At 44.0% G+C, this 24,586-nt stretch overlaps 1 protein-coding gene across 1 annotated transcript in view; it reads right to left on the reverse strand.

Moving 5' to 3' along the window:
- Gda (guanine deaminase) overlaps nucleotides 1–2,883 on the reverse strand; it is an 80,579-nt gene extending 77,696 nt beyond the window's left edge. The window contains exon 1 of the mRNA XM_051146242.1: nucleotides 2,690–2,883. Within this exon, the coding sequence (XP_051002199.1) occupies nucleotides 2,690–2,812 (123 nt within the window). The 5' untranslated portion in view covers nucleotides 2,813–2,883. The remainder of the gene's footprint in view (nucleotides 1–2,689) is intronic.
- Nucleotides 2,884–24,586: the final 21,703 nt, after the last annotated feature.

Below are 24,586 nucleotides of genomic sequence, written 5' to 3' on the forward strand. Positions count from 1 at the left end.
TCTACAAAGGAGGAAGCTGAGGCTTGGACAGGCTCAGGGTCTCTGTTCATAATCTCAAAGCAGTAACAAGTGACCACTCCTACCCAGGGCTTCATTCTTACACAGATTTTGCTTCTAACACCCAGAGCTCCATCTCCAGTTTCTAATGTCTGTCTAAGTGTGCACTGCGAGTTCCAAGCCTGACGATTCTTTAGGGTCATCTTGACCCTGTTATATGGGGGAAGAACTAGGTTACAGGAATATTTGAGCACACTTTGTTTCAAGATTAATGAAACATTTGAAATGTTATACATTTTGGAGTCTTTATTTTAAAAAAGGCTGCATGCTGCTTGAATGGAAAAATTAACTCTGAATTCTAAGTAATACCAAAATGTTGGCTACAGAGGGCTTTTTGTTTTGTTTTGCTTTGTTGTTGTTGCTGTTAACTCATTTTTTAAAATGTGCTGTACTTGAATGAATTAGAAGTAGAGTCATTGCCATTCTTTAATCCTAAATCAAGTGACAGAAATAAGGTGGTTAGATCTAGAAAAAAGACAGGGAATACTGTCCCTTCCCTGAGATGCAGCCTCACTCTAGGTCTGAGTGAGATGGGGTTTAGACATTTCCCACAAGGGATCCACCAGGACCTTTCAGAACATGATTTACGCACTGCCTCAGCTGAGTCTCCAGAGATGCCCAGCCCAGGCTTATACTTTTGGGTTTTCTGAGGATGCTGCGTGGGAGCCAGGATTTTCACAACTGCTTCTAGATAGCCCCAGTCCAGCCCACGCTATGTCCTGACACTAGCTTTCAAGAGCTCAGTAAAAATCAGAGGCAACGAATGATCCCAAATACTAACTTGTTCACTTCAAGGACATAGTAGTTTTCATGTACCTTCAAATGTTTAAATAATAAGTGTGTAAATAAGCAGTTTATCTTAGCAATCCTAAATGCGAGGCATTCCCTACTTCAACATGGGAGAAATCAAATACTGAAATACAACATCTTCTCCCTTTAGGCCCAGGGAAGGAGTAACTTACTGTCTGGTACCCATGAAGAGAACAATAGTTAACAAGCCACTGTGGGGTGGGGCGACGGGCTCACCTCTGTGGCCAATTCCTAGTTAATTTTGTTTCCTGTGGGAATGGCACACTCTGCAAACTGAGAGTCTCAGCACTCAAGAGGCACAGGGGCTCTGACTCAGCCACTAATTACATGTTCATGCCACCTCTTCTGTACAAACTCAAAGAAAGATCGATTTTTCTGATAGCTTACTTCCGTTTCTTACTTATTTCCATCATGTCCCCAAACATACTGTCGCATCAGTTTCCCTATCTATTGGAATTGAGGGAATAGGAGATTATTTCCTAAAGGAAAACTATGAACTGGAAAGCTTCTGTGGCCAAACCAGCATCTCCTCTCTGTCACGAGTCTCTGAGTGTCTTGGTTTGTTGGGACTTATACCAAGTCGGAGTTCACCAAAGTGGAGGGTTATACCCACAAGTGGGTGGAGTGGATGTACAGGTCCCCAGGCTTATTGGAGTTTCTTCTTAAGATGAGCTCTGAGACTTTCATCACCTTGGAAACATAACATCATGCATTCCAATGTAAAAAAATAAAAATCAAGTACCACAAGAAAACAAGGTTTTGGAAGCCTGTGTGGTGGCTTTGCAAGTAAAGGTGCTTGCCACAAAGCCTGAGGAACTGAGTTCAGTCCCTGGAATTCACATGGAGAAAGGAGAAATTCAACCCTCACAGGTTCTGCTCTCTGACCACACATGCTACTTGGCATATGTGTGTACATGTACACACACACACACACACATGTTTTTCTTAAATCTTTAAGAATATCAGGAGGTTTGGTTATTCCCAAATATGCCATAATTCCACAGTGTCAGTTACTCAGTGGTACCTGTACACAATAACAGTGTCTTCAACTTGGCAGACCACCATCTGGTATACTTTGAGAAAGAATTAAAAATTCCATTCTTGCCCAAAATGAAATGACCGGCCAGGCTGTTGCTAATGTAAGTAGTAACCATCTGTATGGACAAAGAAGTAAGCATCAGATATCAAATGACACTTGTGGAAATCTAATTCGGGGGGAGGGTATAAAATCTATAATCATAGAGGTATTTTGAACCTTAAAATGAAACAGCTTGTTTTGATGCAAATGGCTGTGTGTGTGTGCGCGCGTGTATTTGTGTGTCTCTGTGGGGGGGGGCGGGGGAGAGAGAGAGAAAGAGAGAGAGAGAGAGAGAGAGAGAGAGAGAGAGAGAGAGAGAGAGAGAGAGAGAGAGAGAGAAGGGAGAGAGAGCGATTTTCCAGTTATATCCCTTCCAGCATTAAACTTGTGTAGCCTGTAGCATTAAGGCATTATTCTACCTGATGAATTCAGTAAACAACACTAATCAAATAATGCCCCACCCCAACCCAGTCAGCTCTGTAGCAAAAAATTCAACCACATTTTCCAGGGGTGCCTACAGTATGGTGTCAGTAGGCTACATCTCCCCGCTTCTGGGGTGTCAGTCAGCTCTAGCTAGGCTACAACCCTAGAGACCAGGCTGTATGCCTTCCCTAAGGAGCCAAACGCTCAAGTTCAACTCCGGAGCCACAGTGCTCGCTCTGCAGGAGACAACCCCGAACGCGCAGTGCCTCGCCAGGGTCCCCTCCACCTGTCCGCGGTGCGCGGGACCCCGCGCCCACTCACTTTGCCGCTGTCGCTCACGCCGAGGAGGTGATCGCGAAGCACCTCCATGGGGCAGGTCCAGGTGGAGTGGACGAAAGTCCCTCGGAAGATGAGCGCCAGTTGCGGCGTCCGGGCCGCACACATGGTAGCAGCGGGGCAGCGCGAGTCTACGGGCCCGAGGAAGGTGCACCGGGCGGGCGCAGAGCGGTCCCTGCGGTTGCCGAGCGAGAGCTGTTGGGGCTCAGGGCTCGTCTTACCCCCGCTTCCCCGGGCGATCGCCTGCCCCCTACAGGCCGCGCCCAGGGGCTGGCTCCCTGCCTCCTGGATGCCAATAGGATTTTTCTCCCTGGAGGAGGCTCCAGCCCCGTGGGGTGTGGTTTTCCTCCCCACCCCTGCGTGGGTTTTGGATGTGTTAACTCCTTGAGTTATCGAAATCAAACCGTTCTACAGTGCTTTCATTGTACACTTAGACTGTCTTCTCTGAGCTGTCTATACTCTTAGGACCATTCATTGCCTCAACTTAAACCCCATCTGAACTTGCACAAACTCAGGGACAGATGAAAGGTCAGTTGGAGCTGTACAACTTGTGGCCAGTTTCCTTTCCCGAGTCTGCTTGACTTACAGAACCTTACAGTGAACTCCATCACCAAGGGTTAATCTGGATCTCAAAGTCCCTCTCTTCCACTAAGGTCAATATTTCAGCCCTTGTGCCCACCCACATACAATATCCAAACCAACTTTCCTTGTGTCTAAGGTTGGTTTTATTCATTTGAACAAGAGGAGAGAATGAGGTTCTCCGCAGCTGTGAGCCGAAGTACAAGCGTAGGAATGTAGACACCATCAGCGAGTTATGCCCATGAGGTCCTCGACTCCCCTTTCCGTGGAAACAGAATCTGGGCCAGACTACGGCAAAGCCTGTCCAGGGTCCCCTCCCCAGACAACGGCCCCAGGACCCCTGTAGTAAGTCCTGCAGGTAGGACCTTGTGGTTGCAGTCAGAGTGTGGATCCCAGCTTCTCTCTGCTGCTCCCACAGCAATGGGCTTCCTGCAAGTCTGAATGGGGCCGCTCTCTTGTCATTGCTCGGCCTCAAATGGTAACTTCATGTAGTGACCATCCCTGCCCAAGAGTTAGCCTGCCCCTACCAGAAGTTCCCGTTCCAGGAACCCATGCTTTTCCCACCTCTTCGCTGGTCATATCCATCCTTATGAACGCCCTATTGTTTCCCACTTGCTTGTTAATATTTTATTTCTTTGAGAATTTCATACAATGTATTTTGATTATATTGACCCACTACCTCACTCTTCCCCCCCCCAACTCCTCCCAGATCCACCCACACCCTCTTTTCTTCTCTTTTGTTTAATTACTCTTGCTGCACGTAGACACATACATAAAAGTGTTAAGTATGACTTGTTAAGTCCATTTAGTGTCACTCATATGTATATGGTTTTAGGAGTGGCCATTTGGTGCCAGAGAACTAATTACAGGGCCCATCCCTGAACAAGACTGCCTCTCCCCCTTAGCACCCATTCATTAATTGCCTGTAGCTCTTTATCTAGAGGAGAGGCCTTGTGGAATTTCCCCCCCCACCCCACTCCAAGCTTGCTTCTTAACGGATGTTATTGTTCAGGTCTCATGTAGACAGCTATACTGTTGAGACTCACAGGTGCAGATTTCCTGCAACGTAGACGACACAGTCTTGAAGCAGACATCTTGCTTCTTTTGGCTCTTAAAAATCTTTCCACCCCACCCCCCCCCCCCCCCCGCGCCCTCTCCCTCATTTTCCCGAGCCATCGGTGTAAGAGCTGTGTCGTAGACATATCTGCTGGAGCCGGACACTCACAGTCAGTAGTTCTTTGCTTTATAGCCGGTTGTAGAACTTTGTGATGGTCCCTATCTGCTACAAGAAGAAGCTGTATTGACAAGAGGTGAGAGCTACTACGCTTATTTGTGGATCTGAAGGTAAGGGCTTAGAATGTAGTTCAGATTTTTACTGGCTTGGTAAAACGGCAATATCAGATCCTCCTCTACGGTACGCGACCTCCCCAGCAGTCGGAATTTGACCAGTATTCACAGTATCAAGCACGAATTTCCTCCCACTGAGTTGTCCCTAAGTACAACTAGAAAGCTGTTGGTTACCTCCAAAATCTAAGTGCCACTATTGCACACCTTGAGTCATAGCCTGTCACGCTGGTCATTGTTGTAGTGTATAGGCATTGCATCTGGACACAACTGTTGATTGAATTCTCTCCCTTGGCAGCTTGCACAGCACCTTCTGGGAATATGGAAGCCAGTCCTTAAAGAGGCTTCCCAGTCAAGCCCAGCTTGATTCTTACAACTCCTGTGACCAAACTGTGTCGTGTCCTTAGCAACAGGGACATAACTTCATATCTGGGAGGCAGCCAGGAACAATGCAATAACCTCTACTGTTTCTGTTTTTATGGGGGGTCTCCTGGATTCCCCTGAACAACTTGAAAAGAGATTTCTCATGCCTCTTGGTAATTTATTTCCACCTCTACCGTCCATATGCATGTGTACTGGTGCATTTAACAGAAAAGCTGGAAGAGCCAAGGAGTTGCCCGATGATTGAGCTGATATTCCCCGCATATTTGTTAAATGACTGGGTGTGCTTTCTTTTTCCTGTAAGCAGAGCATGAATATATCCTTTGACTCCCAAATAAAGGGTGAGACCTCATTGCAGCACGGAAGCTGATTTCCTCCGGAAGGGAGGCTTTTATGACACAACCACGGCTTACATTTAAATGATTCATTCATTCCTTTCTCAAGTCCCTTAACTTCCTCTTCGTAAATTGCTCTGAAACTCCCTGGTTTCAACACATAAGGTCTCAAGATTCGAGAAAGCCCAGTCCCAGGCACAGAGAGATGGCTGCACCCTGCCACAGAGCTCTCCAGGCTGCACTCTTTAGGCATAACTTCTTAGAGACTTCAGCCATGTCACCATTACTTTCTCTTGACCCTGCAAGCCAGCTCCCCTCCTTGTGTCTCTTTATGCAGTATACTGGAAACACTACGTTATCCTAAGTGTGTGTAAACACACACCTCAAGTGGAAAGATGTGGAGAATGTCTGCATTTAGTATGGGAAAGGGTAAAGGTTTCCAGGGGGTGCACTCGTACCTTAAAATAGATACAGTTAATCAGGTTTTCAATGAAAGCACCCTCAGTTACAACAGAGGAGACTAGATTCTTGAGTTACCATATAGTATACACTGTAGCTGGCCACAAGGACACAAGCCCGAAACCCCAGCTCCTAGGAAGCCAAGGTGGGAGGATGCCTTGAACTCCTCACCTCAAGACCAATCTAAGCACAGTGTATTGTGCAGTTATTAAAATAACCCGATAAATATGGAACATGTGTGAAGCATAGTTCCACATTAAGTTTATAAAATGCTACCCGTGCTATAATTCAAGTCATGAAAGGCCATGGGCATGTAGAATTAAGGAACACCAGAAAAATGGAAATTGTTTTGCTGAGATAATAGAATCAGCATAGAACTTTGTTTTGATGCTTATTCCTATGATTGTCGCGTGCTTAATAGGATGAATGTTTATTAATGGGTAGCTTTATATTGAGTGACTTTTAATCAGAGAAATGGCATGGGCTCCCTGTGTGACATGAGTTAGCATTCTACAAAAAGAGTCAAGTGTTCGTTCCTTTGAGCAATGCACGGTTCCGTTCTATTCCCAGGCAGGTTGTTGGCACACAGGCTCAGGCTTCAGAAACCCAAGAGCCAGCCTAGAAGTCGTGATCTTCCCACTCATTTCTGACTCCCCACCCCCAGACTTGGGGGCTCCCTGCAATTTTGGATCTCATCCCAGTGTCCCTGAAGAAAAAATTCTCCAGGATGCCGAGGCTTTGGAGGAAGAGAGGAGTACAAAAATATCCTACTTGCCTTCAGAGCACAGTCTTAGCATCTCCAGGGGCTGAGCCCCTAGGCCAGCTGCTTTTACATTAATTTTGACACAGGCTAGCATCATTTGGAATACAGGAGCCCCAGCTGAGGAAAATGCCCTCACCAAATTGGCCTGTGGGGAAAGCCTAGTTGGCACTTTTTAAGATTAATGATTGATGTGGGAGGGACCAACCCAATATGAGTGATGCCCTGGCCACTTGGGACATATAAGAAAGCAAACTGAGCAAGCCATGAAGAGCAAGCCAGTAAGCAAATCCCTCCGTGGTTTCTGCTTCAGTTCCTGGCGTCAGGTTCCTGCCCTGACTTTCTTTAATAATGGACTGCGATGTGGAATCATAAACTGAAATAAACCCTTTACCCAAATTGCTTTTTGTCATGGTGTTTCATCACAGCAATAGAAACCAAACAGTCCAAATTTTGCTTTTCTTTCAGGACTAAAAGACCTCTGCATTGGCAGGGAATGTTTCTGAGGTTAGCCACTGGTCACTCCTTCAGACTCATTTCCCTTCCTTCTCCCACAGGGCATGGGTCGGCCCTGCTCATACCTCCCCTATCTATTGCACCTTTTTACCGGTCAGTATCACACCTGCATCTCTCCTGACTCCCCACCTCTAAAGATCTCAACTGACTCTTCCACTCCATCCTACCCTCATCCAGGGCAGCTATATACCTCTGTTCTCTTGGGTGTTAAGTGTTCCTCTGGGATGCTGTGTTTCTTTACTCGCTATCTTCGTAAGGTTGCATTTACCAAGGACTGTAGCTCTTCCCTTTCTTCGTTTCCACGGATCTCCTTCAAATAGTGCCTGATTGATGTGGCGTGCTCAGAAGGTTATGCATGGGGAAGCTGGGCTCCTAAAGAAGGCTCCATTGGCCATACTGTGGTGAGTAAATGTGAACAGGCAAAGTAGTGAGTTCAGGCTAATGGTGAGTGACTGCCACTTAAGACACACCTGGATCTCGTTCATTCTTTTTTTTTTTTTCATAATTAAAAAATTCAAACACAGAAACTGAAATGCATCATTACTCAAGATCACAATTCTCCTCAATGTACATGGAGCCAGAAGTGCCCCCCCACACACACACACACACAAATCTCTCTCCCCAACAAATCCTCAAATACTAGTTGGGTTAAGTGTGTTCTAAGCCTTCAAATTGGGAAGGCAGAGCACTACATTGCATCATGATCAGCTGGGACCTCTGGCTATCCGATTGTCCCTGCAGCTCCCGCCTGCTAGCTAGAGCCTGACGTGCGAAAAGGCTTGCCTTCTGCCATCCCACTCTGGTCTCACAACAATCCTGGGAAACAACAAACATGTTGTAAACATTTTACAGAGGAGCCTGAGTGTCCCTGTCCAGTTAGCACAGAATGGACTGAGGCCACGGCTCTGACTTTCCTCCCACACAGACTTGCTGTGGCTGACTGCGGGACTGCACTGTAGGTTCAACAGAAGGTCCCTTGGTCACTGTTGAGCGTTGTATCCTCTGTAGGTTTCACACACAACCACATTTCTAACAGTTACTGGTGACACACAGCTAGATAGCTGGAAGTGAACGCAATGTGTGAATAGCAAGTCTTGAGCAGAACAACAGTCCAGTCATCACGGTTCAGTAGAAGGGTCCAGTAAGAATAATTCCTGTTTTCAGAAGGCACAGATTGAGCAGGGCGAGCAGGTTAAATGCCAGCTGCTTCTCCCCTCCCATCTAGGAGAGTTGTCAGGGCACAGTCAAGTAAATGCCTGCCTATTTTATTTATTCTTTTAGTGTAGCTAAATCTATCAGTTTCCATGGAGCCCGGTGTTCACCATGGAAACTCTGACAAGCTCGTTATGCTTTAAGGGGAAAAGAGCCACCAAAAAATTTGAGATGGGATAAATGGAGTCCTTTTAAAACAGTATTCTTCTGAGTGGGAAGCTTTGATGAGGAGCAAATCATAACTCTCTCAATTTTTGAGTTCTAAAGTGAGAGCACAGGTTTACCTAGCCATTTAAAAGGTACCCGGGAACCCTTCCCCCACTGCTTTATCTGATGGAAGATACACCTGTATCTCACATATTCACAGACTACTAGTAGAGAAGTGGCCTAATCTTCCCCTTGCTGGTTTTTGTGAGACAATAGTGCAAATAGCTAAATATTTTGTCCAGGAAGCCTTTGTTGTGCCTCCCTACCCTGGAGGCCATGCTAAGGGCTATGGTTACACCCTGTGTGCCCCCAGATACTGTCCTGTCCATGTTGAATGTCCACTAGCCTCCCTTCCGTGTGACAGCGTCACAAGGAGAATGAATGGCTTTCTTGGTGTCACCATAGCATAGCACACCTGGTGAATAGTGTAATATCAGAAATGTCACATACCAAATTCTAAATGACATGAACACAATGAACATAGCAGCACAGACTAGTGCCGAAGTGACATATGGGCAACAATGCAGGCATGTACTTTAAAAAAAAAAAAAAAACATTTTAAAGAAGCCTGATGTTTTAAGAAGCTACTTTGTTACTTTTGTCAAAATGGAGTATGCTCATTTAAAGAAAAGTTGAGCATAAAATTAAAAAAAAAAAAGTAAATAAAAACACCTACCACCTCACCACCCAGATGTCCCATCTCCATTGTCACCCTCATCAGTTTCTGAGTTTTCTTTTGATAAGACAGCATAGTCTAAGTTCATGAAAGAGAAAACTAAACTACGGAAAAAGCCACCTCTAGTTTGGAGGAGAACAGCTGAATGCATAAAATGGCTACATTTTACCTGAGTTTTAATAAAGGAAGGGAAATTTCTCAATGAAGGGGTTGAGTTGTGATTTGAGCTTTATGCCACTTTAAGAAGAGGGGATTTTCCCCCCTAGGTTGGAGGGCTTTAAGAACTCAGTAAACACAGGTCTTCTGCCCAAGTCATTGTCGGTGAGGCTCAGGAGAACAGCTCAGCTAAGTGCTGGTTTTGCCTCTCTCAATGGGACAGCGAGTTTGAGGTAGATGCCACAGCTCTGGATCCCTTTGGGCATATTTGCTCTCCAACAAAGAGATGTTTCTACTATGAAGGGACAAACAACACACGGTACCATTGGATGCCCACTCCAGCTCAGCTATTGGCTGGTGCTACTCAGAAACGTCAGTCCATGTGCTAGGCAGATGGACTCTGGACCTGGAGGCCACACACTGCCACTGGCCCCGCACACTTCTTCCCTCCCAGAAACCCTCACTCTCCTTTTGCTGGCACAGACGTTATGTTTCAAGAATATGGTGCCTATCCAAGTGGGTAACATAAAAGAGATAAAATAGACATTCACCACCTTAGCTAAGCACGTGAATATTCCCAGTCAGAGCTTCTGGCCAGCATAAACTGTCCAGCGCTGTGTTGAGTTCAGCCAATCAATTGATACAAAAAGCAGAGCCAATATTTTATTTGACTTTTGCAATCTATCTCTGGTTGGAAGATTTTATCAAAGCTGTGTGAAATGTTAGAACTGCCTTAGGGAATGCCTGAATTTATTGGATAATCCTCAGCAGCATCCTGGACACTATTCCACAAGCATTGGAGTAGACTGGGGAAGCCAATAACATGGCTTCTCACATTTTTTGGGGAGGGGGAAATCTAGTTGTGAATCTTTATGCCTTAAAATAGAAGAATGCATACACTCCCACTGTGTCGCCTTAACTACTAGACTCTTCGGGGTGGCATAAATACTATCAGTTGCTAAGTTTTGAGACAGGAGAGAGAGAGAGAGAGAGAGAGAGAGAGAGAGAGAGAGAGAGATCAGTTAGACTCAAGCACTGACCAGCTAAACCACATAGGTCAACCAATTCAAGACAACAGCCCCTCTGCAGCAGGAAGGTGCTCAGCCCGCTGACGAGCTGTGACATGCTGAGTTGCTTCGTGTGTGCATCTCAACTTCACATTCTCGGAAACCACACTGCATTTGGCCTCCAGCCAATCAAAAAGCCAGACACTGCTGTCACAATAGAAGCTGCACCTCTGGTGCCCCTTCTGCATAGGAAGATAGGAAATTGATAAGGAACATGAAGACCAATGAGCACGTGGTGGTTTTGTTAAAGAAAACAAAACAAAACAAAAGGACTGGAAGGATCCTAGCAATACTACCTAATAAAAAGAAAATTAAACAAACTTGGATGACTATAAATGGATTTCAAGACTTCTGTTGAGGATACTTCTACAGGTTTGGTTTTTAATATAATTTATAGATAGCTCTTCCGTGTAAAACTTAACAGTCATTAATTGTCTTAATCTATCCTTAATGGAAAGGAGAGACCGTTTCTGAAAGAAAAATTTTAGCTGTTGCTCTTTTAAAGTTCAGTGTGTGTGCTCAGAAACGCTGTGGAGTGACACGCAGTAGGGGGAAAGCTCTGTAAATCGTAGGTGAGTTAGTATGATGTAAGCTACACTGAAACTCCAAATCGGCGGGGGGGGGGGGGTCACTTTCCCTCTGGAACATTTAAATAGTCATAGCGCACGTGCTACAACAATATGCTGGTAAAGCAGGAGTTTGTCATTGTGCCGGGTGGTGGGGAGGTGCACATAAACTGCAAATCTCAGAAAATGAGGCCAAAGTCTGAAGGCCACAGGAGTTGGTAACATACACCCATGTGTGAGGTGACTCCCACAGCCAGTGCTTCCAGTCACTGCATGCCAGCCTCCCAGTTCTGGTATAGCTTCCACCTGTATCTGCAGCTCTCTGCACCTGTCTTTGACTCTCTCTCTCTCTCTCTCTCTCTCTCCTTGTCTCCCTCTCTGTCCCCCCCCCTCCTGATCCCTCTCCCTGTCCATGTGTCTCTCCCTTTGCTTCTTTTCTCTTGTTTCATCTCTTCCAATTCTCCTCCACCAAGATTTCATTTCCTGACCTCTTTTTTTCTCTCACAGATTCAAAATGGCACCCTCAGTGCCAGACTTTATATTCTGTTCAATTCAAGTACAGGAATAAAATGTAGCAACTGACTTCTGAGAGTTCCAAGGGTTTGTGTGTATGGAGTTTATACATGTGTATGTGAATATGCCTGTGTGTGTTTCCTGTGTGTAGGGGGGCACATATGTGCATGTGCACATATATGTATGTTTCTTCACGTGTATCTTTATTTTAGCCATGACACTACTTGCCTCAATTGGACTACATACTCAGTCCAGAAAAATAAAATAAATCTTTGATCAGCAGGGCAATGTGAATGTGAATGGTGATACTGTGACCTGATTATATGTCTCAGCTCTCAGTGGAGGTTGGGATACTGGAACTTGAAGAAAGAAGAGAGTGTTTCCCCAGACAAACAGGGATACTGTGTTCTGAAGGTATATAGATGCTGGGTCCCAAGACCCGCCCATATTTACTAGGGTATGATGGGTGTAGGTTTCTTTGCTCAGTGTTGTTGGCTTAACTAATTGTACACAATAAGGAAGAAAATAAGCATAAGCATTAATGAAGTAAGATGGAACACTTCAAGCACACAAAATAATTTGAGGCCTTCTTTTTATCCATCAATAAACCAGATTTTCTACCTACAAAGCATAATGCAACATGCTATGTTTTGCAAATTCAAATGACCATGAAGGAGTCCGTGCAGAAGAATCAAATGCACTGAGTGAAATGACTCCTACAGTTTGTTCAGAGATTTCCCTCACTTTACATCTCAGACATAAATGCAGGGATTTGGTTCAAAGACTTGTTCACAGTGCTTAGATGCAGACAGACCCTGATTTTTTTGTGTCATAAGAAATTTCTCTTTCATTTTGCCATGTGCTGCCTTTTGGTGAATTAAAATACTTCTGTGTACAGAAACTTTAATGTGATTATTTTTTTTTTCTGTGCTTTGTTTTTATATTTTTAATTCACTCTTTGAAATTTTTCCTATATGTATGTAATGGGTCTTGATGATACCTATCGCCATACCTTTCCTCCAAGTCTTCCTATGATCCCCTTCCACAATTCACTCACAACTTTGTCTTCCTTTTCTGGAATTTTTAAATTAGTTTGATATTGTGCAGGTAGACGTAGCTGCTGTGGATTCATATGTGCAACCATCATGTTATGTTCAGAAGTCAGCATTTCACAGCCTTCCTCCCATCCCCTGGTTTTTACATTCTTTCCACCTCCTCTTCCATGATGTTTCTAAGTTTTGGGGGAAGCAGGTGATATAGATGACCCACTTGTAGCACTCAAATTCTTGTTTATTCTCAGTCCTTTGGATAGCAATGAGTTTCCGCATTAATCACCATCTACTTTTACAGTAAATTGTATCGGTTTGGCCTACAAAGCCAATAAGTGTCACAGTGTTACTTTAAAGCTGTTAGCACTATGTGCAGGGCACAATCTAAACTGATACAAATCTACTCATAAACTAAACAAACTACTCTAAACCTCATTACATATATCCCAAGCACTTGCCACTATGAACCTTGGGCTGTTTCTCTCCCAGTCCTTGTCAATTGTAAACCGGCTTCTCCCTCCCTCTCAACTGTCAAACTTGGCTCCGCCCCCTCTCCAGGAAGTCCCACTTTCCACTTCCTGTCCTTCTGCCCAGCTTACTGGCTAAACAGCGCTTTATTGACAGTTGTTACATCCAGTCAAGATATTCTTCCACAATCTATTTAAATAAGAACTGTCTCTGAGCAACATTGAGAACAGTACAAGTTTACAGATATAAACACTAATATTTCAGGCAGTTTGAGATGACCATTCAGAAAAACAACATCAATGGTTTCTCCCCTAGGGCTTAATGATTTTTCTTGGGCATAGGTTTGGAGCATGTGTATCGTACCAGGCACAAATTCTGTCTAGTGAAGGGCATAGTCCTCATCCAATCAAGTGAGCGTTTGAGACTTGCCATTATTAAACTAGCTGGCACAACTTGACTGGGATATTAGACTTATAGCATGCAGCATCCATCCCTGAGTAAGACCATTATTGTATATTCTCCCCCAGTAGCCTGCATAGTACCTTCCAGCAGAAAATGGGCAGGCACATGGACAACTGCAAGGAACTGTGTGGGAGATTTGCTTCTTCCCCACTTCCCAGCAGTTCCTCACCCCTATCCCAGAGTCCACCATACTTGTCTGGCCTTTTCTCCTTTGACAACGGAACTTAATGCAACGCTTGGCAGGCATAGACACTCAGTAACTCTTTTTAAGACTCACCAAGCACAGTAATGAGGTTGTGATGCTTACAATATAAATATTTAATAAACTCCTTATTGATGTTTTTATCTTAAGAGAGTGGTTGCGTAGACAGAGATAGATCTGAAGTAGTGACTTCAATCAAGAGTGGTTCTGCTCCCGGAGGAATCTTGACTGTGTCTGGAGGTATTTTTGATTTTCACAAGTGGGAGATGTGGTTAGCATCTGGTGGACAGGCCAAGGATACTGCTGAGCATGCTCTGAAGTGAGAGACAGGCCTGCCATGGGCAGTTGTCCATATGCTGATACTAAGGAAGCATTGTCAAGTAGCTGACCCTCAGCTATGGACTAGTCATAGTTTAATGATCTTTGAGCTATGAAAAGGACTGTACGATAGAGGACCATATGATAGAGTTGAAAACAATCATAACATTATAAAGGATTTTAAATTAGACTCCAGCCCTCAACCATTATCGTCCATTCTCTCATATTCTTAGAAAATAGCCTGCTATCAGTCTTCCATGGCAGAGAACTCTGTTCTTCAAGGGATGGCCATTTATTTTCTAAGTTTTAATTTCATTTTGTATCGTATATTGAGCTAAAAATTGCATTTCAAAACTACATTCCAGAGCCAGGTGTGGTGGCACAGGCCTTTAATCTAGTACTTGAGAGGCAGAGGCAGGCAGATCACTGTGAGTTCGAGGCCATCTTGGTCTACAAAGCAAGTCCAGAACAGCCAAGATAACACAGAGAAACCCTGTCTTGAAAAACTAAAACAAAACACAAACAAACGAAACTGCATTCCATGTTGTACCAGTTTGGGTGTTGAGTGACTTGCGGAATATAAGGTGAATTTGAGCAGTTGTGGATGCCATAGGTGAGACATAAAGTATCCAACCAAAATACTTGTTTGCTGAAGGCTTGGTCCTCAGCTGGTGAGGCTAGTGAGATATGACTGGATCATGAGGGTGTTCAGTGGGGGAGACTAATCCACTGATAAACTCATAACTGGTTGGGAGTCACTGAGGTATGTCTTTGTGGAAAATCAATTTCCCACTCTCCCTCCCTCCCTCCTTCACTCCTTCCTTTCCTTTTCCCACCCCATCTTCTCAATTTCTATGAGATGGGCTTTTTGATTCCATACAATCTTTCCTCCATGGTGTTCTAGAGGAGCAGTTCACAACCTGTGGCTTGTAACCCTTTTGGCAAACCTCTGTCCCCCAAAATATTTACATTCTGGTTCATAACAGTAGCAAAATTACAGTTATGAAGTAGAAATGATAATAATTTCATAGTTGGGGGGTCACTATAACATAAGGAACTGTATTAAAGGGCCATAGCATTGGGAAAGGTGAGAAACACTGCTGTAGAGAAGAAGTGTGTATGCTTATCCTAACCTAGTAATAGGAATAGGAACGCCCAAAGCTCAGTGAGTTTCTTGAGAGTTTTCAGAATTATACGTTTAGGTCTCATGATTGCCAAGGGGTCAGACATAGTACCTTGCCTGCCATGGATAAAGGAATTGGGGTCAATATTGTTATGTCCAAAGTCACAATATTAATTCTCTTAGACCGTGAGCCTTTGACTAGTAGTTTAAGGCCATTTAAAAAAAAAACACTCTTGGCTTTTTCTGTGGCCAGTGCTTCAGCACCAAAAGGCATCTGTCCATGTTGACTGAGTGCCTTGCCTTTCCGTGGTCCCTTCCTTGGCCTCTCACTCAAGATCTTCCTGCCCCTTGTTAGCCAGTGACCTCCACGCTTTTTGATGCAAGAGAGTCTGATGGTTCTCACACACTAAAAAGGAAAGGGACAAAGTTAAGTTTGTAACACTAAACCAGGCTACTTAACACTGAAATCTGATGCTAGCGCATTGCTCTGAGAGCACAAATCCTCTTAGAGTAGGATTATAAACTGACCTCAGTTCTCACAGCAGGCTCTAGCACACACACACCCTGAACCCTGCATTAACGCAACACTTCATCATACAGAGCGGCTACTTTGGACCCATTCACAGAGTTCCAGGAGTGTTTTATTGATGTAGAACATGTGGCATCATTTGTGATATTGCTAAGGAGCTCGTTTGTGTAATGAGGATGCTTTGCGGGTTGTCCTTCTGTCGTAACTAGAGTAAGCATCTATTACGCCCAGGAGAAACGAGGATGCAGGACTGCCTTAGAGTTTAAAAACAAACGATTGGAGGATAAGTGCTCTATGTCTTGAGGCCACACAGACACTCTATGAACAAGCATATTCAGATAATCCCAAGAGCAAGGCCACACAGATAAGAGAGGTCCACATCATATCAAAATTGTTCAGCTGACCTTTGGAATGGGAATTTGTGCAAGGACATAGTAGATGTGCTGGAACCTGTAAATCAATATATGATCCAGACCGAGCCAGCAACAGGGAGCGCTCTGGTTGCTTCCTAAGCAAAAATTGCTTCTTGTTATCAGAGAGATATGGTCCTCCTGAAATTGACAGTCAGCATGAGACACTTTCTCGCCCTGCTGCACTTTGTCCTTGCAGATGATAAGCCCGATCGCCTGGTCGGGTGCAGACATCATGCCGCATCGCCAGGTCTCAAAACTGAAACCAAACTTGGGACACGTCAGCCAGGTATATGTTGGAGCTGGAGTATTGAAGGATGAGGTAACAAAGAACTGTTACTACCCAAAGCCCAGAACACCAGAACACCCTCAGTGGGCTGGGAGTCTCCCTCTGGGTTCTGTAGCCATATTCAGTTGACTTGCTGGAAGTCTTCAGAATGGTATAACAGCAAGTCCAGGGTAAGACTACTGCACTTGTCACTCACTGTCAAAATAGGTAAGGTTAAACAGATTCGTCCTTGTGTCTACTGCACGATGCTACCTGTCAACAATCCATTTTTTTTCCACCCCACTTAGTATGAACACACCATTTTCCATGCCTGTAATAGCCTTTCTACAGCATACTCAGACCTCTCTCAAGTTCCTGTCAGGGCATTATTACAGCCTGTGTCATGGGGGAGTATACTAATTTGGGCACTCTTTCTTATCCAAATTCGTCTTTCACTCACCTTGGTTGGTTCCCTTGGAACTCAGCCCTAGACATATTCTCCATCACCTAGTCTTGAAATAGGGCTAGAGGGAATGCAATTTTTTCCTTTCTTACCAGCCCCAGTATATTTTTGGAAGAAATTATTTTTATTATCTACCTGCCATTTCTCAGCCTGGTGGTTGGAAAAGGAGAGAGCTCTGCACATTTTCCTCGGATCACCTGTGAAACAGAACAGCAGCAGCCTGTTCCACTGTCCTTTTGATTTGTATAGCTCCCCTTTCTCAAATGTCTGACCTGCTGCACTTCCCTCCATGAACATACATCCCAAGACAACACTGGTGACAACAGTAACAATTGCATAGCTGCCTGGGTAGCCCTAGAACACCTATGAGTTCTGAGGTGTCACTCAGTGTCTGCACTCACAGACTAATCTTGGTGCCTCCTGTCACAGGTGGGGGTCACTGTACATGCCCCTGAGAAGGAACTTGGTGTTCAGAATGCTTACCTGGGAGTGTACTTGGCATTCAGTCTTGTTGGGGATAGGGTTGGGGGGTATTGAGGAAGAGACAGAAGAGACTCAGGGAAAGCCTGGGTTGCCATAACCACAGGAAGCCAAGATGGTAAAGATGTCTCTTCAGAACTGATCTACATAGAGGGCTAGGGAGCCCAGTCTTTTCACACACACCCAAGTTACTCAGTCAGGAGTGGAAGAACCCAGGAAGAGTCATGAACTTTGGTGAGACTCTCTATCAGCATGGCAGAAGGCCAACAGCTAAGCATTACCTTTTGACAACTGAGGAAATAAGAATAATCAAGGTAACACATCAGAGCATCCGCCAAGCACAGTGGACCTTGCTAGTCACTTTAAGACATGTTGCAAATAATCACAATGGGACTACTGAAAAAAAAAAAACTAGAGCACATAGGGTTAAATACCATTATCTCAAGAACACATAACTTGGGAGACCAGAACATCTCTGAAATTCCTCTCTTGGCTTTGAATACAACCGTAGCTGATACTTAAATGAACGAGGATGCTGTGTTCCAGTAAGACTTGACCTTTTAAAATGTGGCAGCCAGAATTGACTTGCAGACATACACTTTCCTGACCCTTGCCTTGAAGGATGTGACTGTAGATAAATCTCTAAGGGTAAGTATGTTTTGTGGCAGAGCTAGAGGAAGGCCATTTCCACAAGTGGGAAGACATGTATAAACTCAAAATGACTAGATCTGAACAGCAAGGTTAGCGTGGTGACCCAAGAACAGTTTGGGATGTCAGGGGCACTGCAAATTACTAAGGGGGCGATGGTTGAAAATAGGCTAGGAGATGAGAAAGATTGCAGCTAGAACTATCAGGAATATCTGCTTGTCCAGTCTCTTTCTTCAGCTGGACTCTTTCCCCCTCACATTACCTATTTAGTTAACTCCATAGTTAACCTTACAACTCAATTCATACAACAATGCACTTGGCCCTAAAACCCTCCTTCTGATCCTATGTCCCTCCTTGTTATTCCCAAGGCACTTTTAGTGACACTTATCACATAATGCCACCCCTAAGCATCTACTAACATATGCTTGGTTCACTCTACAAGTAGTTTTTATCACTCTTCCCAATGTTGGCATTGTCTAGGCAGGGTGATTTTGTGACTCAGTACCTGGCATGGTCACCTTTTAGCTCTCCAGATGGCTCTGAACTACTACTCAGTTCACTGCGCTGTGCTGTGACTCCTCCGGATAAGCAGATACTGTAACTCGCCTTCTACTACTCAGAGCAGCACATTGTAGGTGCTCAGCAAATGGAAATGCAACTCTGGATGAATAAACGGATGCTCGTGAATATCATGATGAGAATCAGTGGGTGGAGATGATTTTTTTTAGAAAAACGCTTATCTAGATAATGCTGCTCACAGCAGCTGCCTGTGCATCTTCTTCCATCTTTAAAATGTGTGTGTATGTAAGCACATGTGCACGCAGGTGCTTTCAGGGGCAAGAAGAAGAAGCTGTGGGAGCCTCTGGAGCTGCGGTTACTAGCAGTTGTGAGCTGCACAATTTGGTGCTGGGAACTGGGCTTAGGTCTTCTGCAGGAGGGGCAAGCACTCTAATTCCTGAGCCATCTCTCCACTTCCTTCTTCACTTTCTTCTTTTAATTCAGGCTCTCCAGTTCCTCTAGCTCAGGAAACATCTTTTCTGTAAACCATTTCTTGCTAGTCCAGTAGGATTATGCTCTCCTCTGTATTTCATCACTGCATTTTAAACATGGCCGAACCGTGGATTAGAGTATTCAGTATTGTAATTGTATGATTAAAGCCTCCTGCATTGGACCAAGTTCTTGAAAGCACAGACCATGTCATTCATCTCTGTTTCCTCTGGCTAGGCATGCTGCATATCTCATTGACAGTTCAATGAGTATGGTATGAATTCACTCATTTCCCAAAGGGATGAATTAACCGGAGTCTCCAGGCCTTCTTTTCCATCCTGCTTTTCTCTCATGGATCAAAGATGATAAAACTAAGAGTGTTTACAAGCCAACATGATTGAAGTAGCAAACCAAAGAGAGCATAACTTGAAAGCTGCCAGCCAGATCTATGAGGGTTGCAGAAATGGAAATTTGCAGTGTAGTCCTCTTTGTACCTCTGGGCTTGCCCTCTGGGATTCCTGTGGGTTTTGGTTCATTTGTCCCTACTGATATCTCAGTCTCAAACAGATTCCCTTCTCTCCCATCTTTCACAAGCCAGAGAACCCTCCTATTATTAGATAAATGTCAACAAGATGATAGGAGAGTCGCCTGCAGAGAGAAAGGAGCATTAAGAAAGAAGAGCAAGCACAGAGTTTGCATCTGCTTCTAGCCAGTTGTGTGGGCTTCTTATGTAATGTTCTAAATGATCAGGTTCTGTAAATCAAGCATTAGATCTGACTAAAAACTGATTCACTTAAGTGCACTAAGTTATAAGGATTAGGTGGGCTTAGCTTCAATGACAGTATCAATTTGGTAAGAAACAGACAAAAAAAGAACACACACACACACTCAATGAGTCCACTGTGGTGCCATACACTTGTAATCTCAGGACTTGGAGGCAAAGGCAGGAGGATTGCAAGCAAGAGCCTGTCTAAAAACAAAACAAAACAAAAAAGTTAAACAAAATAAACAAAGACAGCAATAAACAATCTCTTATTCACTCAACTAAGGCATAAAATGACATCAAAGCCTGTCAGTTTGGAAGTCTTCTTCTCCTTTCCACACCTTTTTCTTTATCACCATAACATCAACTGAAGTCCTTTACAAATAACAAAGGAAAATCACAGCGTTGTATTCCAGAAACATGACCACTCCCTACTGTGGATGCTGTTAATGTAAAGGCAGCTGGTGACTCTGGGCTGTGTCTGTTGTTCAGTGTCTGTTCAGTGTCCTATGGTGGGGGAGATAGAAACCAGAGAGTAATGTCAGCATGTGGCCAACCTAGTCCATTAAGCACACATGATCACAAACAGAACAGGAAATTCCCAGAGGAGCAATGCCCTAGCTTAAATCGTCACCTGATCCCTTCCTGTGGCAAAGATGAGAGGCCTGGCCCTAGTCTCATGTAACCTGTCCCTTAACCATTCAGTTCTTTCTGCTTCACCTCTCTCACCCTCTTGCCTGGCTTTCTTGCTTACTAGGAAACCCTCTAACCAACGTTTGGTTTATCATATAGATTTACTAGCAGAGAGAGAGTCATTGGTTGGGGGCATTTACATTCCTTATGATCAATCAAATGTCCAGCAGTTTGAATCTTCTGTAGAAGGCATTGTAAGATAAACAAGCATTTATCAGTGATCTTGGATACTCTGGAGCCCTAATAATACCGTCTATATGAGACTGAGTCCATAACATGTCATGTAGAAAACATACTGCCACAGACAACATGAGCTGGGTAGATCTCCTCCCATAGCTTTTCCTCAATGACTCCTGTGTATGATTCAACACTAATATGTTCTGACTTGGTCTGGAACCAGCAGGATGCCAATCATCTCAGAGGTGTGGGGGACCAAGGGTCTAGGTATAGAGTATGGGTGACACATGCGGCTGGCCAGGAGGGTCCAGGCTCAGTCACTGCAGGTCATGGCCATGCATTATTATTCTCAGCCTTGCTTGAGACTTGTTCAGCCGAAAGCAATAATTTCCTCACAAAACATTGGAACAATTTCTCCTCATCTCTCATTGCCAGCTAACAGCTTATTTCAGACACATTTAAAAGGCACAGCAGTGAGACCCCGCTCAGTGTCTGAAGCATCTTCAAATAGGTTTGATTGTATTGACTTTTCACAGTATTGTTTTTAGCGCCTTGTGGCATAATCTGAAAATAAGCTAAAGTCATAGGCCGAAATGTGAGTCGGGCTCAACTCCTGCCTATGTAAAGATGTTGTCCGCCAGCCTGTCCCACAGGACTCCTACTAGAGGTCAGAGCCCTGGCTTGAAAACTGGTAAAGAATATACTCAACTGTGGTTCACTGTGATTGTGTTGCTTTGTGATGTTGTTAAGTTTGTATGAGGGTACTCTAGCTATGGTGGTGCATGTCTTTAATACTGGGAGGCAGAGGCGGGCAGATCTCTCCGAGTTCAAAGTCAGCCTGGTCTACATAATGTGTTCCAGGCCGGCTAAGACTATGTAGGGAGAGCCTGATTTTTAAAATGATTCTGAGAGAGAAGGATGGCATGGGATTGGGTGGATAAGGAGGCAGGGAGGTCTTGGAGGAGCTGGGGAAGGGAAACCATGACCAGAATATATTGTATGAAAAATTATTTTCAATAAAAAAATAATTATAACCTCCTCCCAAAAGGAAAAAAATTGGTAAAGAATGCACTCAAGGTGGTTTCAAAATATTAAGGAAAGTAATTAATCCACACTAATTCTATTACCATTATATATTTAGCATATTATATAACAACACTGGAAAAATGAATATTATTATCTGGCTTCCATAACTGCTGTGAAGGTAATGGACACAAAATGCCTAAGTATGTGGGAGGAACACAAAAATAACAATGGCTGTTTCAAAAACCAGTGTCATTATTGCTACTAAAGGAGTATCAAGATGCTTCTGGAAAAAAATGGCAAGAGATTTCTCCAGAGGGCTCCAGCCACCACCACTTGCTTCTCCCACTGCAGTATTTGAGCCACTAGTGTGGAAGCCGGAGAAGAGCAGAAGAGAGCACAGAATGTAAGTTAACCACATTCACCCCTTTCCATCCGTTACGAAGTAGGGACGGCTTCATAAACACATCAGAGGTAATGCGGTCATAATAGGCCCAGAAGCAGGCACGAAATTGCATTTAATCTGTTTATTTCTTTACCATTTGCGTTCATGTCATACTGATGTGTAATAATTTCCTACCTATCATAGGTCCATTTTCTCTGGGGGATGTGGGTCACGGATAACCAAACCAATAAACAATGAAACCTGGAGCTCAAATGAAACCGCCAGGCGCAGCAGTGGTGAGATAGGATTCAAAGTCCCCTAATAAATGACTTAACATCTCCCACAGATAAGAAGTAGAACACAGAGGCCAAATGTAAGAGATAAAGAGGATAATAAAAGTTAGCCGGGAGACCCATCCTGTGTCTTTCAGAACAAATCAGAGCTGGCTTGTCAGCTCTCCATGGCAGTGGAGCCTGTCCTGCCTGCTCTCAGTGTCTCTTCCTCACCCAGCAGTGTGCTTCCTATGGCAGAGGAGCGCTAAAACTTTCGACATCTGGCAGGTCCCAAGGAAGACTTCCCTTCCATTCTTTTTCTCAGTTCTGTTTTTATTCCTTCTAACTTGTTCTTTTCTGAAAAGAGTGGTTTTCTCATTAGCTAATTTAAATTTTAAAACTGGTTTCAATCCAACCTCATTCAAATGTTTATTTGAAAAAAAAAATCTACTCTATTCCATGTGCTCATTCCATGATTCCATGTAGAAAGTATCACAATATTGACAGGAAGGATCCTTATTTACCAAGTATTGGTCGGCCTAGATGCAACACGTTAGTAAGTACTAATTTATATAAAATTCTGTGATAATCAGGATTTCTTTTCTTTATTGTTTTTGGCCCAATCATTTTCTGTATATTCTCCTCTCCTCTCCTCTCTCTCCTCTCCTCTCCTCTCCTCTCCTCTTCTCTCCTCTCCTCTCCTCTCTCTCCTCTCTCTCCTCTATATTTTTGACAGTCTTATTATATACAGGTTGTCTTAGACCTTATTATATAAGCCCAAACTGGCCTTTGACATATCCATGCCACCGTCCTGTCTCTGCCTCCCAAGTGTTAGCAGCTTTCTTCTTTTTAGCTCTAGGTCTGTAATAAATAAGGTACCAGGACACTAAAATACAATAGTTAGGTAACATCATAGGCCAATCTGATAGAAGAGCAGGTACCCTCAATAATATCGCTACATATAAACTCACAGTCGTACTCAATGTGGCCCCCTGGCAGGAATGGGCGTATTATCAAGAGGCTGGTGACCTCCTCCTTTTGCCTCTTATACTAGTAGCATAAAGGATCCAAGAACTGAAATTTCTCCAGGAATCTTTTTCTGAGAGAAGGAAAACACCGAGGCCTGGGGTCAGCCAGAGCAGGGACTTGTCTCTTCAAAGGAGAAGTTACACTGTGCCGACAGCTTCTTAGACCGTCATGGGGAAGAGACCAGAGCAGAGTGTGCCGAGGGCTGCTTAGACCTGCACACCTCTTGCCTTGCACTTACACCTAGGCCCATGTCAGCAGTTGGAAATGGACATAGGGGTTCACCGAGCTTGTTAGTTCCTCTTTTTAGTGCAGCCACATTGAATATAATGTGTTGTCTGCTGTTAACTATTAAAACGAATTAAGAGGATGAGTGACTGACATTGGTTTGTTAGGGCTGGCAAGGCCCAGGCTCTGACCCTAATGAATGCATGCATTCAAGTGACTACTACTAGGTTCATGGAACCTTCTAACATCAATATGGTGGATACTACTGCCCTGTCTTAGGGGCAGAGGTAATTTGCAGCATCCTGTTAGAAAGAACAAAGACAGGAATGCATATTGAGCTGCTCCTTGGTGCCAGGCAATTTCCACAAGCTTATCTCTTCAAATGTTCCCAAAACAGTTAGGCATCTCCATCCTCAGTTTAAAAAAAAAAAAAAAAAAAAAGGTGATCGGCAGCATCAGTGCCTTACACTGTAGCAATTTTTCTTTCTTTCATAGTGGCACAAACGAAAGGTACATTTACAATTCACAGATTCTTGCAGTTTATAAAATGTGATGTCACAAAAAGCTACTCTGCTATTTGAAATTGTGTTCTTCCTTGATGGTGCTGTCAGTAGCTCTTGAGCCTACAAACAACAGTCAAAAAGAATTTCAGGGCGTTGACGGGCTCCCCCACCACAGCTTGCAGAGACACCCTCACCATGGTTAACTCTAACATTCAATCCTGTGGATGAGTGTCAGCATTTTGAGCATGTCATAGTAAATCTTGCCCATGCTTTCTTCTCCTTGATAACTGGTATGCTGCAGCACAGATGTTCTGCCCATCCAACATTAACATGACTTTAGATTTTTAGATCTGTCCTGGCAAGCTTTGCACTGTGCCTGGCTGTTATTCTGCCTAAGTGGAGTCCTTTGAGCACAAGGCAATTGTCTGATACTCTCACTATATTTACTCTGGAAGTGTGCAATGTCTAAAAGGAGGAAACCAATGGGATGCACTCTTTAAAGTGGAGAAATAAGAAAGATAACTGGCTTGGGGAAAGGGAAATAATTGCAGAACAGAATAGAGCATTTAAAAAAATCTGTAAGTGGTGTTTTGATAACATCTGAGAAGGTGTCTTAAAGTAAAGACAATGTCAC

The sequence above is a fragment of the Acomys russatus genome, chromosome 5 (genome assembly GCF_903995435.1).
Source record: "Acomys russatus chromosome 5, mAcoRus1.1, whole genome shotgun sequence".
Lineage (NCBI taxonomy): Eukaryota > Metazoa > Chordata > Mammalia > Rodentia > Muridae > Acomys > Acomys russatus.